We start from the raw sequence: 17,940 nt of genomic DNA on the forward strand, positions 1-17,940 counted from the left end.
TCCCTGTTGTGAATAAAAAAGGCTGACTTTGGTATACGAAGGATTTTTTTTTTTTGGGAGGGTACACGGATCACCATCATACAGCCGCGGAAAAAATTAAGAGACCACTTTTTAAAAATTATCAGTTTTTCTTTTTTGACTATTTATTGGTATGTGTTTGAGTAAAATTAACACTTTTGTTTCATTCTATAAACTACTGACAACATTTCTACTGAATTTCAAATAAAAATACTGTCATTTAGAGCATTATTTTCAGAAAAATGACAATTGGTCAAAATAACAAAAAAGATGCGGTGTTTCCAGATATTGATTTCTGATCCCTTCCTAAGTTAAAGCATTAGTATTGTGTAGTTTAAGAATCTATATGAACTTGTTTTCTTTGCATTATTCGAGATCTGAAAACGTTCCATTTATTTTGCTATTTTGACCAATTGTCATTTTTCTGCAAATAAATGCTCTAAATGACAATATTTTTATTTGAAATTTGGTAGAAATGTTGTAATTTATAGAATAAAACTAAAATGTTAACTTAACTTTAACTCACACCAATAAATAGTAAAACCAGAGAAATTGATAATTTTGAAGTGGTCTCTTAATTTTTTCCGCGGCTGTATATTGCACATTTAATGATAATGTTGATATAGTGTAAAAAATCGAATGTTTACTCTTTTATTTTCACTGCAATTAATTAATGTACTTAACTCAACCTGACTTAGTCATACATGCCTTCTATAATCTCTGTTGTGTATTTATTGCATAGCATCAACTGAACTACCGTTCAATGCGAAGAGCAAGTAATTTTCTTGTCAAATATTAATATAGCTTTATAAGTGAATGGAGAAGGGGTGAGCATCAGGATGCTAGACCTCTAGCCTTGTGTTGTATGCACGCTGCCAGGTTTAACACTGAATCAAGTGAGAGTAATTGTATATTCTTAATAATCCAAAAGAACTCGGAGAAAATTCTGATTTTTTTTTTAATAAATGATTGAGGGGGAAATGAATATGATATTCTATTGAGGGTGGATTATTTGTTGTGAACCTGGAATGCTCTTCTCTCAGCACATAAGCACTGAACCCACCCAGCACAACTCTTCGTACCAGATAATATAATCTGGATGTATGGCTGTATTTCAACCAGGAACCACTTCAGACTCTATTGCTTGTTGGGATACCTTGCACGTTACCATAGGATTACACACAAATAAATAATACAACCAATTCCCTTAAATGAAGGATTGTCTTTAAGGCATTGAAGGGGTATGAAGAGCATGCTTGCCACATGGTTGTTTGAGGTCAGAAATAGAAAAAATGCAAACAGCAGTGAATCAAATTGGTCAGTAACATTCAGTGACGGGATCTGTTCGTAGACAGCAACACTAAAACCACATCCCTATGAAAAGGCATCTTCTTAAAAGGGATAACAGTTTTCATGACTTTGGTTGCAGGGTCAACTTAAGGTTAAATTTGCAAGTTGACCAAAAGCTTTTACATAGTCGTCTTTTCCTCTTGTTCCTGAGTGCACAGGTTTGGCACGTTTTTTTTTTTGGCTTGATATTCATATTGCACAGAGTAGGCACAGTGTCAGGTGCAGTGACTTCATAGGCACATACTGTATATATATATGAGAGAGATAAAAAGTCTTTCATCTCTCTCATTCTCTCTCAAAGGACATTTATATGGACCTTTGGTTGACTCCTTGATTTCCACAGCATAAACGATCCTCACAGTATACAAGTATGTTAAGGGATTTGTGTGTGTGTGTGTGTGTAAGGGTATATGATCTATGCAGCGTGTCCATGTCCACACAGAGATTAGCTAACACAGAACATTCCAATAGCGTGTGACCATTGCACGTTAACAGGCACCAGTGCACTGGATATGAACTTCTACATCTACAAAATGTAACTGGCAAAAAAGATTCTTCTACAGGGTCCTACAATAACAGCTGGCATGTTAGTGTTAACTACTACAGAAGAATGTTTCATATACCAACTCTTTCCTCTTCGCTAAATGGTTTACCCGTCTGATCTGCAAGGCTGTTAGTATGGAACTACATTCAGTTAACAAGCCCAGCTTTCCTTGACGGTCTCTCCAGTTGTGTGTGTGTGTGGTGTTTGTATCCGTATCTTGAATTGTTGCCTCTCTCCGGTCTCTGTCAGTGCATGCACGTGTGTGTGTGTGTGTATACTGTAAACATGCCCCCATCAGATTCAGTTTCTCCTGAGGTGGCCCGTGAGCATCTCATTGATCAGGATCCCTGTAGCGAGGATGAGGAGCATGACGAAGACAGCCCCACCACGTCTGAGGACCAGCTGTGTGTTGGAGAGCACGTCACCCACAATGACCACCTGCACTTCAGCCTCCTTTCCGCTTTCTGCCTCGCTAATGTCCTCCACATCTGAAGGGGTCCCCACCTGGGTCTGAGTCTGGATTTGGTCTGGCAAGTCATCCTCATTCTCATCTGTTTGGAGTGCACACAAGGATATTTACACTTACATATACATTCTTTTATGTTGACATTGTACATCTATAATTATTCATAAGACACTTTTATCCAAAGCAAGTTCCAATGTTTACAATAGCTCAATGGATCATTATTGGTGCTCCATGGCTATCACACCTGTGACCCGGATGCCTAGTTGTGCCCTATCAGTAGAGCTACATGAAAACTACATTCAACTACGTAAAATATATTCAAATGTTCTCAACGGCTTCTCCTTAATCTGCAGTTACTTGGGTTGTGATCTTCCTCGCTTTTAAATTATATGGTATAAAAGCATCTGCCAAATGAATAAATGTGAGAGTAAATGTTCAAGAGCTTGCTGGAATTTCCAATAATGTTGTTTGGTTTGCTGCATCGTCCCCATGAAGCCTAACCAAAGGTGTAGCCTATCCAAAGGTTTAGCCTATCCAAAGGTGAAGCCTATCCAAACGTGTAGCCTAACCTAGACACTTGGACCATACAACATACCAACCAGACCATTTATGTTCTCGAAGAAACATAAAACATCCTGGGATCCAGGCGATAGAATTGAGAATTGGAGAAATACTGAGGCCACTAACTACACAACTACAGAATCATGCATTGAGTTACATTCTGTGACATATGGTCCGTGGTATAATTCATGAAACTGATGGGCCCTTTAATGAACTTCTACATTTCAGATAGATACACATGAATAAACGCAACAGAAATCATCTCAGCTTGCTTCAGGATGTTGCTTTGTCATTTTGTGGGGCAACTTTATTCACCTAACAAAAATATTTTATGAAAAATTATTTTCATCATTTTGGTCACATGTTTCATGAAGTAGAATAAAAGATCCTGTCATTTCTCCAGTCTCACAAAAAGTACATTTTTCTCAACTTTCTTCCACAAATTCATATCTAGTCATAGTCATGTGGTATCCATGGTTACTGCCTAATGCACTGACTGATTTACTTACATGAACTGTAGGTCAGAAAAATCTTTGTATTTTTATTTTTGTTCAGTAGTATTTGATTTTCAATTGTTTGAAAACTTAAAAGGACTATAAAAGAAGACTGGCAGACTGTTCAGAATGCTGTGGCAGACACCGGCCGCGTGACAAGGTGACATTTCTTTGAGGTCAGGTTGGAGACTTACTGGTATCATAGGCTGCCTTATTTTCCAGCACAACATCTTGGATCTCAACTCCTGCTCTCTCCTGGGCCTGTATATCAGAGGAAGCCCATACATTAGCATACATTAGCATTCATGTCAAATCTTTTAATGCACTTCTCTTATTGAATTCATATCAAAGTGTGACACATTAGGACATTTAATTAGTCAGTAGATGGGAAGGCTTATGGATATACAGGAAGAAATCATCAGACTCTTTAAGTTGAGACTGAAGATCATTGATAAAATGTAGTATATAGCACAAATATCCCACACACACACATCTGCTGACTGACTGTAGATGCAAACCAGACAACTTGTTGGATGAGGTTATCAGATCATTCAGCATGTTGTGTAAGCCATGTAAGCTTGGTGTTAGAAGAACGGGGAGTAGATTTGACCTCAATGGTGATTTTCTTCCAGTCTAGCTTCATCAACAGGATGACGAAGACCACTGATGTGAAGAAACCACACACAAAGAGGCCTGTCCACAAGCCTGAGATGAGATGGAACGGGAGAGAGAAGGAGAAGGGGAGGGGGAGGGAGAGAGCGGGAGGTCATGATCTGAAGACAGAACTCAAAAGGAAACGACTACTAGAATCATGAACTGAAGAACATGTATGTCCAGCACTATTTTAACCTCTATGTTCATATCTCTGCTCCACTCCAGAAAATAAATACCTCAATGCATCTGATCAGGACTGACAGCTGATATCATTATTACTTATTTATGAAAGGTTATTTTATGAGGTAAATGAAACACACAGTCTGGTTTAATAATTTTTTTTTTAGAACTTTTACATCTCCTGTCTTACTTCCTGGTTAAGCTTCAGATCATAACGACACCTTGACTATTAACACGGCCCAGTACCTTGCAAATAAAAAACACTTACAAACCCCTACTGCTAAAGAGCTCCCTAAAGCAACAAATAATAAACACAGTAAAGAACAGTACAGTACACAGCGGCCTAGACACCTGGGCCTTTCCGGTCCCTTCCGTAGGACATGTAGTCCTCTAAACGCAGGGTAATGAGCACTCGATGTACACTGACTCAGCAGTCCAGAGGCAACATCAGTTAAACTGCAGAAAAACAATGTTTAGCTTGTTGAGAGATGTCAGTTTGTGAGTTGTGGAGTACTTATGTTTTGGGGAGTGTCATTTTCCTGTATTTCAAAACTGGACAGGACCACTTCTGCCACTGCTGCCCTTATGAGTGTAATTCCAAAATGCAAATCGTGTGTGCTATGTAGTGCGGCCACTACGGAAGAGTATGTGCTCTGACTGCCATACCAACAAGCCTGACAAGCTTATCCAGCCCAGATAGGTGCCAGACCAGGCCCAGATTTATGCCACAGTCAGTTGCTTTCTGGGTTAGTTATTATACGTCCACCATATCTGAGGGGGCACTCACCTATGATTCCCATTTTAGCAGCGAACATCAGGGACACTCCAATGGGGAATCCCACAAAGTAGTAGCTCAGGATTATACCCAGAGCCCCAAACAACTGCTTCCCCGCACCCCTCAAAATACCCCCACATACACCCTATGGAGAGATATGGTAGAGATTTTTCACACTATTTTTGTTAATCAAATTCTATCAAGCTTTTCTATTTCAAATGCAAAAATGCAGTACATGTTTGCCTTGATGCATCCCAGTTTACGGTCACTTACCGCCATGGCATCGAAGAGGTGGAAAAAGCCGTAGAAGATCATTATGTCTGACACCCGATGGATGATCTCTCTGGGGTGGAGGGGGCAAGAGCACGGGGCAGAGAAATAACAGGGACATGAGGAATTATTTGTTATAACTCAGTTTCACTGATGCCTATGGCACAAACAGAAGCCCTTTCTAGTAATGTGCAAGCACTAAACTCAAGGCAAATCTGATTCCCATGCTCTTAGAAAAATGGTTCTGTGGTTTGTCCAATGGGTCAAATGTGACGGCACAAATACACCCAATATGACTGAGCATTTTGTTCCTTTCCTGAAAAGGTAAATGAGAGATAAACTAACATTTACAATTTCCACTGTGCTTGAATGCAGAACAATAGGTTTAACATTGAATAATCCCTTTCACTTGAGCTCATCTTAGCTGACAAAGCCTCTGCTTTTTGCATTATGCAATCGTGGTTTGGCCAACCATAAGTGTGGTTGGCAGGCCGGATAGTCTATTCAGCTCCATCTTTCTCAGAACATTCCAGAACCTGTACCTTTAAGTTACTGGCTCCTCCCTTTGAAGTAAAACATTGGTCAGTGAAAACACTTCTGTCAAAAAGATATCCCAAAAAATTCACATAGACATAATGACTATGCTTTACCTTTGTGACCTCATTGTGACCTCATTGTCACGTGTTTTAAACCTCCTGTGTGTTTCGACAGCTACAGAGTCTCCAACCTTCCCAGTCTTTGCCAGGCTTGTTAATGCATGACAAGCTGTGTTAGTTTGGTAATCACACTGGGTGAAAGTGACTTGTGCACAAGGAGTGATGGTTCACTGTGTAGGTGAGGGTTCAGAGCCTTTCCCTCACTTTATGTGGACAAGCTGTGCCTGCAACACCTACATTACTCTCTTTATGTGGACAAGCTGTGCATGCAACACCTACATTACTCTCTTTATGTGAACAAGCTGTGCATGCAACCCCTACATTACTCTCTTTATGTGGACAAGCTGTGCATGCAACACCTACATTACTCTCTTTATGTGAACAAGCTGTGCATGCAACCCCTACATTACTCTCTTTATGTGAACAAGCTGTGCATGCAACCCCTACATTACTCTCTTTATGTGGACAAGCTGTGCATGCAACACCTACATTACTCTCTTTATGTGGACAAGCTGTGCATGCAACACCTACATTACTCTCTTTATGTGGACAAGCTGTGCATGCAACACCTACATTACTCTCTTTATGTGGACAAGCTGTGCATGCAACACCTACATTACTCTCTTTATGTGGACAAGCTGTGCATGCAACACCTACATTAATAACCAAACGTGAGGAGCTCATGCATGGCACTTATTAGCATACGTACTGATCTGTGGTGAACACGTAGCCAATCACGTCTTTGGAGGCCCCAATCAGGACAGCGATCACACAAGAGATAGACACTGCCTCCAACACAACCAAGAAAACAAATCAATACAATCATCTAACATCTTCACACTGTAGAAATCATAAACAGGCAAGTAATGCCCAGACTTGAGGTTTATCATATGCATATGTTTTGTTTTTGGACAGTTACTGGCTACAGTACGTACGTGCAGACACAACAGCAACTTTCCCCGACATGATAGCCTGCTCCGTGTTTCCGGCCCCGAGGGCAGTGCCGACCCGAACACTGGCGGCCACGGAGAAGCCCAGGGGACTCTGGAGAAGACCAAAGAGACTTGAACAATTAGGCGTAGGGTCGCCCATAAGATGTATATATGCTAGGGGCAAACGTTCGTGGTGTAACAGTTTACCATGTATGCAATGGTTGCCACCTCATACACAATAGACTGAGCTCCCAGCTCCACCTCACTGATCAGACCTGTAGGGATAACATGAGAGATCTTTAGAGACATTTAAAATGGCTGGACAAAGGGAATGTTTTCTTGCATACAACAGAACACAAAATGGGAGACATGTGAACAAGTAAAACAGCAAAACATTGGAGATGTTTACAGAGATATAAACTTCCCAAACTGGAAAACTTGACAAAACGCTCTGCTTTTTCAGATCTTATGGCCTCTGTTAAACATTAATTCACATTAGGCATCTCACGCATACCACTGTGCAACGAAGACATTTCGAAAGATGATGAAAAGCAAATGGAGATTTCATTTCTGTCAGTTTCGTCATCATGACTTTATAATACAGCACAGAATCGTTTTATAATCCTGAAGTCCTAAACTGAATTACAGGCGGTGGACGATGCCCTGTTATGGCCAGCCTGTACTAACCGTAACATAAATGGGTAGTTGCACACAGGTCAGCTGCTGTTGAACAATAGGGTTATGTTTATTGAACAAATGGGTCAGAATAAAGAATAACGGTAAATGAAGGAAGACATGAAGCGGTGGAACTCTAAAGCTGGGTGGACAGGTATTCACAAAGACTCCTATGCCAAGGAATGTCTTGGCTGTGTGTTCCCCTGTCTGATTGGACCTAATTTCATTGACATGGGCAACAAGCAATGATTAAAAGTCTGTCGTGCATGAACTAAAGCTATTGTGTGCCGTGTGAGAGTATTGCACTGACCCACCCACCCACCCACGCATCTTGCTCATGTTATTTAATTAGATAAATAAGTTATTAGATTAATGTTAGTTCATGTGTGGCACACTTTGCTCATAGCTCGTTGCCTGTTGCCCGTCAATGGAATTGTGACTCATTATGTGTGAATGGCCGCCAGAGCTGTGGGCCGTAACATGCCCCTTGCCCACCTGCGAGGAATCCACCGATCTCATAGGTCCACCACTCCACACACAGCATCAGCATACTTGGCAGGGCCAGGTTGATGTAGCCTCCCCACTCCTGCAAACAGTCCTTGGTCCAGCCTGGTTGGTCCACACAAGATGCCAGGTAGATGGACAACAGATGGAAAAAACAGTTGAGGATGCAGAAGAGAGTTTTATTAATGTTCTCAAAGAAATATAAATCAAACATTGTTTATGAGTTTATCAGAGTGGGCTGCCTATCTGTGCTTTGATATATTCGAGTGGTTAATAATAAACTCTAGTATAGTTTCAGTCCCATTATATGCTATGTAACAAATGATTAATTAGAGGATAAGTACAATATACTTCCTATAAGTATTTGTCTTCCTTCGTCAGATATATTTTGGTTAAGTATAGGGAAAGGATTAGAATTAGTAACATAGAACAATGCATACTTACATGAGAAGTATAAAGTATCATTAATAACTACCTAGGGACACTTCATATAAAGTAGGACTTTTACAGTGCCCTCCACAAATATTGGCACCCCTAGTGAATATGAGCTAAACAGGCTATACAAAAATATGTCTTTGCTGTTAATCCTCTTGGTTTTTCACTCAAAATATTTACAAAAGTCTTACCTTTTCATTAAAGTAAAATTATTGAAAGAAAAAAAAAAAAACTGTTGACATTAAATAAATAAATATGAGGTGACACAGGCCAAAATCCATTAGTCCTTCATCATTATGGGAAAGACCCAAATAACACAGTGACAATGTGCGTCGAAAAGTTTTTGAGCTGCACAAATCATGAAATGGACACAAGAAAATCTCTAAACAGTTGAAAATACCCATTTCCACTATCATGTAAATAATTAAGAAGTTTAAAGCGACATGAGATGTTAAGAATCAGCCTGGAAGAGGACGTGTCTGTACATTGACCCCACGCACCGTGAGGGGGATGGTTCTACTGGCAAAAAAATCTCTAAGGATCAGGGTGGAGAATTGTAGAGGTTAGTTGAGTCTTGGGGTCAGAAAGTCTCCAAAACTACCATCAGACGCCACCTACAGCACCACAAGTTGTTTTGGAGGGTAGCCGGAAAAAAGCCTCTGCTGTCAATCAACAACAAACTAAAGCGCCTACAGTTTTCCAAATGTAAGTCAGTCTTTCAATGGGACTGAGTCAGCGGCGCCGGAATGATTTCAGTGGTGGGGGGGCCAAACGCGCGTGCATGTGTCACTCTCCTTAATTTTTGCTATGTCAATCGCGCGCATGCAGGCAGCCAGGCGCTAAGCAATTTGACAACATTTCCATGAACGCAACCTACATCTACTCAGCTCTGCTACTCATCCTATAAATACATCTTCCTTATGCGGCACAAATTAAAACAGGCTTTCCAATGGTATAATATGTATTGCCCAGAGGCATTGATTCAAAAAGAAACTATTCTACGTCTATGGTCTTGCCGACCGCGCCGCGTCTTCGAACTTGAGTTGTTGTGGGACCGCAGTGCAGTGTGGGAGCAGGGGCACTACACTGCGACGGTTAGCTTAAATTCTAAGAATATGTGTGTTGTATTCATCAAAAATATGTGTGGTTTGTGTGTAAGCCTTCCTGTTATTATGTCAATGTGTTCCAAATCCAATCCATGTAGTTTGAAGTGCGTACCATGCTCATGTTGTATACAGGTGTCGGAGTTATTACTGACTATAGGTCTCTCACCATGGTACTGAAAATTAAGCCAAACACTTAAAGAAAGCGTGGAAACGACGCTACAGGTAATTAGGCCCACGGCATAGTAGAAAACTGACGACTTGCAAGAGCACCACAACAAATAAAAAACTAGTGACGGCGCACCAAAAATTAACAAACTCCAAACTGCACACCAAAAGGCCAAAGACACAATAAACACTAAAAGGCAATACCCGATCATTTATATAGATAAAAATGTGCTTACTTACATCATAGATGAATTTTCCTGGACACATTTCGCCAGTTATTTGTTTTCCATGTTAGCGAAGCAAAGAGCCAGCAGGGCTCACAGTAGGCTACATTTAGTTGGGGTGAGTAGCATAGTCATGTCTTTGGTAACTCCAAGCCAGACTTGGTTTTGCTACGAAATATGCTCTTGTGAAGCAGCGGTTATCCTCGGTATTCCGTGGGAAGGGGCCAGTAGGTTTGCATGACCCCATGGAGACTATATAACGCTTGACATTTGAGTCTAGACTCTCAGGGAAAATGTCCAATGTCAGTCGGATACTCAAGGAGAGTCGATACGATTGGCATGGCATCTACCTCGCTCTCTTCCATATTTTCATCTACCTCGCTCTCTTCCATATTTCCACCCTCTCCATTGATGTTTGGGCTGGTGCTAGCTTTGGTGCTAGCCAGCGAGCTGCTGCTACCATCTATTGCTTCAGATCTCTCTTGCTCCCGCTCAATTTCGATCTCCCCCTTAGGAATCCTTTGGGGAAAAATTCCGATTTTTGGCAACTTATTCCTGTCTTTGTCCAATTTTTCTTTTTGTTTTCGTTTTTGAGATCCACTTTTATGTTTGTATTTCGAATTCGACTGACTCCATCTCTATTACTCGCTCAGGTTAAACTTTTAGTTGTTCAATGGTTGCCTAAACTACGCAATACACGTTCAATATTATATCCCACAATCCCCAGTCACAATTTTAAAATAAATACACCAAAATACATCGTTGGTAGCTTCGAAAAATATTGAATGATCCCTAAAATATAAAAAAGTTGTCAATATTACTTCAAATATGTTTGTGTAATTACTTTATATAGCATGCTATTGTTTGGATGGATACTCTTCCAGGGTCACCATGGTAAAGAAGTGTAAGACTTTAATGACTTTATATACATCCCGATTTGACATATCCATGTTGTAGCAACGTGTTTTCCGATTAATACAAAACTGTTCATATTCTTCCGTAATGTTTTCAATCTCAATGCCGACGTGAGTGGAACATTTCGAAGACCGACGGCACTTCTAATGGCCCCCCCACTATGAGTATCTTCAGGTTAGCAGAAATGTAATGTCAATGAATGGTTTAGGAATGACGTGTGCAACCAATAAAAAAATAAAAATCCCGAAAAGTGGGGGGGCCATTGGCCCCGCGGCCTCTATGGTTCCGGCGCCAGTGGACTGAGTTATATGGTCAGATGAGACCCAAATAAAGCTTTTTGGCAAGAAACATCAAAGGTGGGTTTGGCGTACACAGAAGATAGCCATATAGTAAAGCACCCCATACTCAATGTGAAGTATGGTGGCGGATCTTTGATGTTGTGGGGCTGTTTTCTTCCAAAGGCCCTGGACATCTTGTTAGGATACATGGCATCATGGACTCCATCAAATACTAGCAGATATTAAATGAAAACCTTACAGCCGCCTCCAGTAAGCCTTAAAATGGGCCCTGGTACGACCTTCCAGCAGGACAATGATCCTAGGCACACCTCAAAATCAACACAAAAATGGTTCACCGACCACAGAATAAAGGTTTTGCCATGGCCATCACAGTGCCCTGACCTGAACCCCATAGCAAATCTGTGGGATGAGCTGTAGCCAAGTCTACAAACGTTGACCTCAGATTCTGAAGGATCTGAAGAGAAACTGCATGTAGGAATGGTCTCAGATCCCGTGCCATGTGTTCACTAACCTCATCACGCATTATAGGAGAAGACTCAGAGCTATTATCTTGGCAAATGGAGGCTGCACAAAACATTACATTAAGGGGTGCCAATAATTGTGGCACACATGTTTTGGGGAAAAATATTTATTTATGTTTTTTTTTCTTTTAATAATTTTACTTCAATGAAAAGGTAAGATTTTTGTGAATATTTCCAGTGAAAGACTGAGAGGATAAACAGCAGACATATTTTTTTATAGCCTGTTTAGCTCATATTCACTAGGGGTGCCAATATTTGTGGAGGGCACTGTATGTATGAATAGGGTGTCACATCCAGGTTAAACAAAGGACATATTCATGCGTATATTGTCTGACTGCAAACAGTCTGTACTTGACTCTCAAGTAACGTTTCTCTCAGAGATGAACTCTCCTCCACTCTGGCTTTGTTAAAGGATTACTATTTAAACAGTGGTTCTGGTCAAACATTACAGAGCCAACAATTACACTGTAAAGGAGTTGTTAAGTCCAGTGAACAACCAAAAAAAAATGCGTTTACACATTATTCTCTCAAGTGGCCTCACCATCCCAGGTGGCTTTGTGAAGGCCCTTCCAGACAATGTAGACGTACAGGAACACAGCCAAGGCATACTGGGAAATGGAGTTGGCTGCTGCTGATCCACTGTTATGAAAACATTGTCAATAGCTTACTACATTAAATATCATCAGGTCTTCACACATCTCACCAACTGTAGGCAAAGCACAAAAACTGCTAAGTAAGTTGTTATTGTTTGTTCCTCAAACAGTAAATAAATTAAATACATTTATTGTAAAAATGCAATAAATTAATTCATAAAGAGCATTTATTACTTTTGCATGTACACTTATATGAATGAAAATCATGTCATACATTAAATACATATCTGAAGCATCATAAGGAACAGACACAAAAGTAGAGAAGTCATACTCACGCTACACCCAGGTCCAGCACATACAGGAAGACGTAATTTATCACAGCGTTCAAAATGTTCCCTGCTATCCCCACTCCTACCAGAGGCCATATGATTCCCTGATGGACAGCACATCAAATACATTTAAGTAATGTCTAATTCCCTGATGGACAGCACATCAAATACATTTAAGTAATGTCTAATTCCCTGATGGACAGCACATCAAATACATTTAAGTAATGTGTCTAATTCCCTGATGACCGCACATCAAATACATTTAAGTAATGTGTTTATAACTCCAACATCTCTGCTTATAAACATTACATTATAATATAAGTTAGCATTACAAGACAAAGTTGTTGTTATGCTGTATGTAGAACATTAAGTGCAAGTGTGTGCAACAGCACTTAGAAACTCTCTAAACCTAGTTTTATGTACTTACAAAAATCTCTATTTTGCTATTCTTTGTTACTGAATACATTACACTGCTTGTAATAATATATTTACTCTGTAACAACGGATATGTTAGGTTGTGTGGGTAATAATGAAATCCCACACCTAGCCCTCCTACACTCTTCATTGTACGACTGAAAAGAGTGACTGTTGGGTTGTGTCATGTTGTGCTATGCCATCTTGTGCTATATATCGGGTTTGTAATGTTGTACTGAGAACATGCTGTGCTGTACTATGTCGTGCTGTGCTGCGTTGTGCTTTGTCGTGCTGTTCTGCGTTGTGCTATGTAGTGTTGTTCTGCGTTGTCCTATGTCGTGCTGTGCTGCATTGTGCTATGTCGTGCTGTGCTGCATTGTCCTATGTCGTGCTGTGCTGCGTTGTGCTATGTAGTGCTGTGCTGCGTTGTGCTATGTCGTGCTGTGCTGCGTTGTGTTATGTCGTGTTTGTTTCGTGACACGATTTGATGGAATAATGCTGTTCCCCCCTCACTCACCTGATTCTGGAGGTACCGGCCCAGCAGTTGATACATGAACGCTGCCTGTGTGAAACACGAAGGACAGTTAGTGAGAGGTGGATTACACAGTTCACACAAAGCCATTGAAGGACAGTTTGTGAGAGGTGGACTACACAGTAAACACAAAGCCATTAAAGACAGTCTCATGACATTCCAACTCACGGGCAGGGCAGGCATGAAGATCTTCACATACATCTGGGATAGGCTATGACACAGAGAAGGAGCTCTGTCAGCATGGCAAACCTCCAACAGTCATGTACAGTATCTGTCCACATGTCCTTATGTTCCCTCATCTAGCCATTCATATATTCCTCCATCTCTGTATTAATGTATCTATCTATCCATTCATTCATTTAATAGAATTACCCCATAACATGACATACAGTATATGGGCTGCATATGGGAAATACAGTATATGAATTTCCAACGTATATGCCATGTATATGGAATAATATGGAGTGCTGCTCTAGAATGTAATGATCGGACAATTGACCAATCTGACCCACTCATGTTAATTTTACAGAGAAGGGGGTTACTACACTTCCTCTTTCCTTATGGCCCATAAAATACATTTTCTACGTTGGTTCTTTTTACTCAGTTAAAGTCTCTGCTTTCCCTTCAAGATGTAATGAGAACAGTTGATTACATATAATGCACCACAGACTGTCAGCTTTCTGTGTCGTCAAATATTCGAATCGGCACAGGTTAACCTGTGTGTCTTGCTAGCACATGACTAAAAAGAACAATGTGGTTAAATGAATCACAAGACATATGTTACCATGTTCTGTCTATAACTTTTCTGGGAAATATATAAAAGGCCACGACGCACGAAACAAAGACTCATTGTTAGTTCTGGGGCTATAATTAAACTGCACCATTTGTGCTGATGGTACCTTGTTCAGGATAGTTCTAACTAACCATGTGACACCCTGGGAAGAAAACTGCACTGCAACTGAATTGATCACTGTATGAATGGGCAGTGTAACCCTAGTGTCGTTATTTGCCATTTTTGTCTCCCCATGAATCTCTCTCTCTCTCTCTCTCTCTCAGCATGGCTCTTTACACAGTTCTATAGTGTGGTATAGAACTGCAGAGTGATGCAATCTCTCTCTCTCTCTCACCTGGCCACCTGTGGGCTCTGTCTCACCAGCAGCAGTATGGGCTCTGTGTTGATGAGGAGGGCCCAGCATGGGCAGCATGCCAGCAGCTGGATCAGCACGCTCCTCTGCACGATCACCCCTACTCTCTTCAGGTTATTACTGCCAAATGTCTGGAAGAGAGGGGAGAACACACACACACACACACACACACACACACACACACACACACACACACACACACACACACACACACACACACACACACACACACACAGTTCTGAGTTGCGGGTATTTCTAGAGAGTAGAGTTTATCCTTTTACTTTACTTTATATCATTCATTTATACTACACTGTTTATGATATATTTTGTAATATACAGTAAACCATGTTAATATTTTAAAAATTATAATGGTAATAATATGGGAGATGGCCATGGGGAGTTTGAGTGTTTTCAGAGCCTGTTTAGTCTGTGTGTTTATCCTGAACCAGCCCAATGTTTACGGATCAGCCCAAAGAGATTCACGGCAGGACACTGGTGGGTGGCTGTGAAGACTAAGCAGGGAGTAGGACTGGCTTGGTCTGCTCAAGCTGTAATAGGAAGTCTGCAATTGATATCGAATTCCACAGCTAAAGAGCAAGAATCCTCACTGACTGTCCCGCCACAGGGGAGAACACGCAGAGAGGCACAATACAGACAGTGTGGTGCAGGACGGGAGTCCCACTGAAGATGCGCTTTGGGATACGGAGTTGGGGATGACAAAGGTGTTCACACAAAACACCTCCCCGCTGTGAGAGAAGCACACACCAGTAGTGACAGAGGCAATCGGATACAGAGACGCTGACGGGAAGATGAAAAAAAAAAAAAAAAGAAAGCAAGCTTGCAAGGTGTTCCATCCCTGATCACATTCAGTGTCGATACTAAACAAGAGATCCAATAGCACCAGTTTTCATGTTACTCAGATCCAATAGCACCAGTTTTCATGTTACCCTATGTAACCCTAACTCTAGATTCACTCCCAGGTCACTGTGATCTGGACACAGCTACACTAGATATGTCCTATCAGAGCTTCATGGTGCCTCTCTCTGTGGCCGTACCTGTGATATGAGTGTGTCACATGCTGATGCCAGTCCGGAGCCAATGGAAATACCTGTGACGTTGATCACCTGGTAAATGATACACAGAGGTTTTTTTTTTCAATTTACATGTCTTGGGACACCAGCAAAACATTATTTTTCAAATACTGTATTGCATTTTTCGCACGTCATTTTTTGCACCAAAGTGTTTCAGAAAAGAATGATTGCTCACTGTGCCCTTGTGGGGAATACATAATAATGTATAAAGAATAGATACACAGTGCTTCAGTAAAGCTAATTCATAATGTGAATTTCATAATTTACACAATGTGTTTTGACTGAGAATTATTAGTGTGTGTGTGTGTGTGTGTGTGTGTGTGTGTGTGTGTTACTCACAGCAATGGCCAGGGCCACTCCAGCCAGTTCTGTCTTTCCCAGGTGCCCACAAAATATTGTGCTGACGAAACTTATCAAAAAGATCATCAACTGTGAAATGACCTACACAAGCACAAGAGATTAACGTTTGCAGACCTATAAATGCACAAGGTAAGGTAGTAAATGCAGCAATAAAAGGAGTCTGCTACTGTGGTAAGGCTGTGGGCATGCATCTATTTTAAGGTTTACATTTCTTTTTAGTCATGTTTCTATCCCCATCCAATGTGAAGCCAAATTACCCAGCTAAATGAAACACTTTTTACTCTAACTGCAAGTCCAGACTTAGTACTTACCTAAAGACTATACGTTATATACCGCCTATGAGACTAATATATCATCTACATACTTCCAATTTCATGTGAGAAGCTTTACAATAGGCTTAGCAGAATGACAAATAGCCTACATCGTACTACGTACAAAACTGGGGGTAATCATTGTGTGAGAAACAGAGGGTCGGACAACTCGAAGTTGTAGCCTTAAATCACACAAAGGTCATACCAAACCTCAAATGATAACCCACCGATATGAAACATCTCCGGTAATAACTTGACAATACAATACATACAATGAGGTTATGACCTAACTATTCGATCATTTCTCTTGGGAAACAATCTCATGCTGTTCATTGAGAAGTGACTTTGCGTGAATATGCAACCTCTGTGAACGTCTGTGCAGTGATGGTCCTGCTGAGCTTACCACTGGTCCAGCTAACTTCAAGAGTTGACCAAGCTCGTCCTTAAACCCTGGGGGTATCCAACTTCGTAATCGTCTCCGACAACTTCCACAAACAATCTGTGAGCTTGTGGATCCGGCGTCTGATTGTTTGTCCTCGCTTTTGGAGTCTCCATTCGCGTAAGGACTTGTTTTTGTGACCTCCATTCTCGGAGAAAACGTAAGTGGTTAAATTATGTCGCACTGCGCTGGTCTCTGCCCAAAGCCTTACTTCAACAGAATAAGTGCTGTCACGCTTTAGTGTATACACGTGGAGCTGGTTGTGGAAGCCTACATTGGAAAACCGGCAACAGCTGTGACTTAAGTCCTGCCCCCTCTGTCCACGGGGTTGTCTGCTAATATAATCGGAAATTTCGTTAAAACGGACTGTTCTTAACTCAGCCGCGGTGCGGTGCGGAAACAGGATAGGCTAGATGCCAAATAACGGTCCTCAGTGTAGTTGTAACCGTTCCATGCAAGAACAGCCCTTCAACATTTAACCCACCGTGATGTCACTTGGTTGTTGTATAGCCTATTGTAAATTGACGCAATAAGAAGCAGATGGGAGTAACATATTTATCATCCAACTGCTTGTCTGTCTCTTCTTGCAATAAAGGTCCACCTTTACAATAGCACCATCTAATTTAATCAGAAAAGCTGTGTTAGTTGGCCTTCGTCATTCTAAATATTACTACTTTAATAAAAAAAGAAGATACGTCAAATTTACTCTAAGGGAAATGTTACTGGAATTATGTAAGGAAAGGATATTCGAGACGACTATTTTGTATTTTTTTTCTTTTTTCTATTTGGTTTAATCTATTTAATAGCCCATTAGGCACCCAGTTCAACATTAGGGTATCAAAATGGAAATATTCTGGATAAGACAATCTCTATGATATTGACATTTACTTCAGCAAATATCTTCTCATCTTTGCTCCTTGAATGTCGATTTGTATTGGTATTGAAACTTACTACGTGTAAAAAAGACTAGAAATGTAATGTT

At 40.7% G+C, this 17,940-nt stretch overlaps 1 protein-coding gene across 1 annotated transcript; it reads right to left on the minus strand.

Moving 5' to 3' along the window:
- Positions 1–1,990: 1,990 nt before the first annotated feature.
- Positions 1,991–17,105, minus strand: LOC308361188 (multidrug and toxin extrusion protein 1-like; the record flags this gene model as incomplete). The annotated part of the gene is made up of 17 exons (XM_080833449.1): positions 1,991–2,463; positions 3,628–3,694; positions 4,044–4,138; positions 5,055–5,187; positions 5,316–5,385; positions 6,678–6,753; positions 6,904–7,012; positions 7,108–7,175; positions 8,071–8,184; positions 12,286–12,383; positions 12,673–12,770; positions 13,598–13,642; positions 13,781–13,823; positions 14,740–14,888; positions 15,813–15,881; positions 16,188–16,289; positions 16,923–17,105. The coding sequence occupies 17 exons, from the start codon at positions 17,103–17,105 to the stop codon at positions 2,213–2,215; spliced, it is 1,770 nt and encodes a 589-aa protein (XP_080689575.1). The 3' UTR covers positions 1,991–2,212.
- Positions 17,106–17,940: the final 835 nt, after the last annotated feature.

The sequence above is a fragment of the Sprattus sprattus genome (genome assembly GCF_963457725.1).
Source record: "Sprattus sprattus genome assembly, chromosome: 1".
Taxonomy (NCBI): Eukaryota; Metazoa; Chordata; class Actinopteri; order Clupeiformes; family Clupeidae; genus Sprattus; species Sprattus sprattus.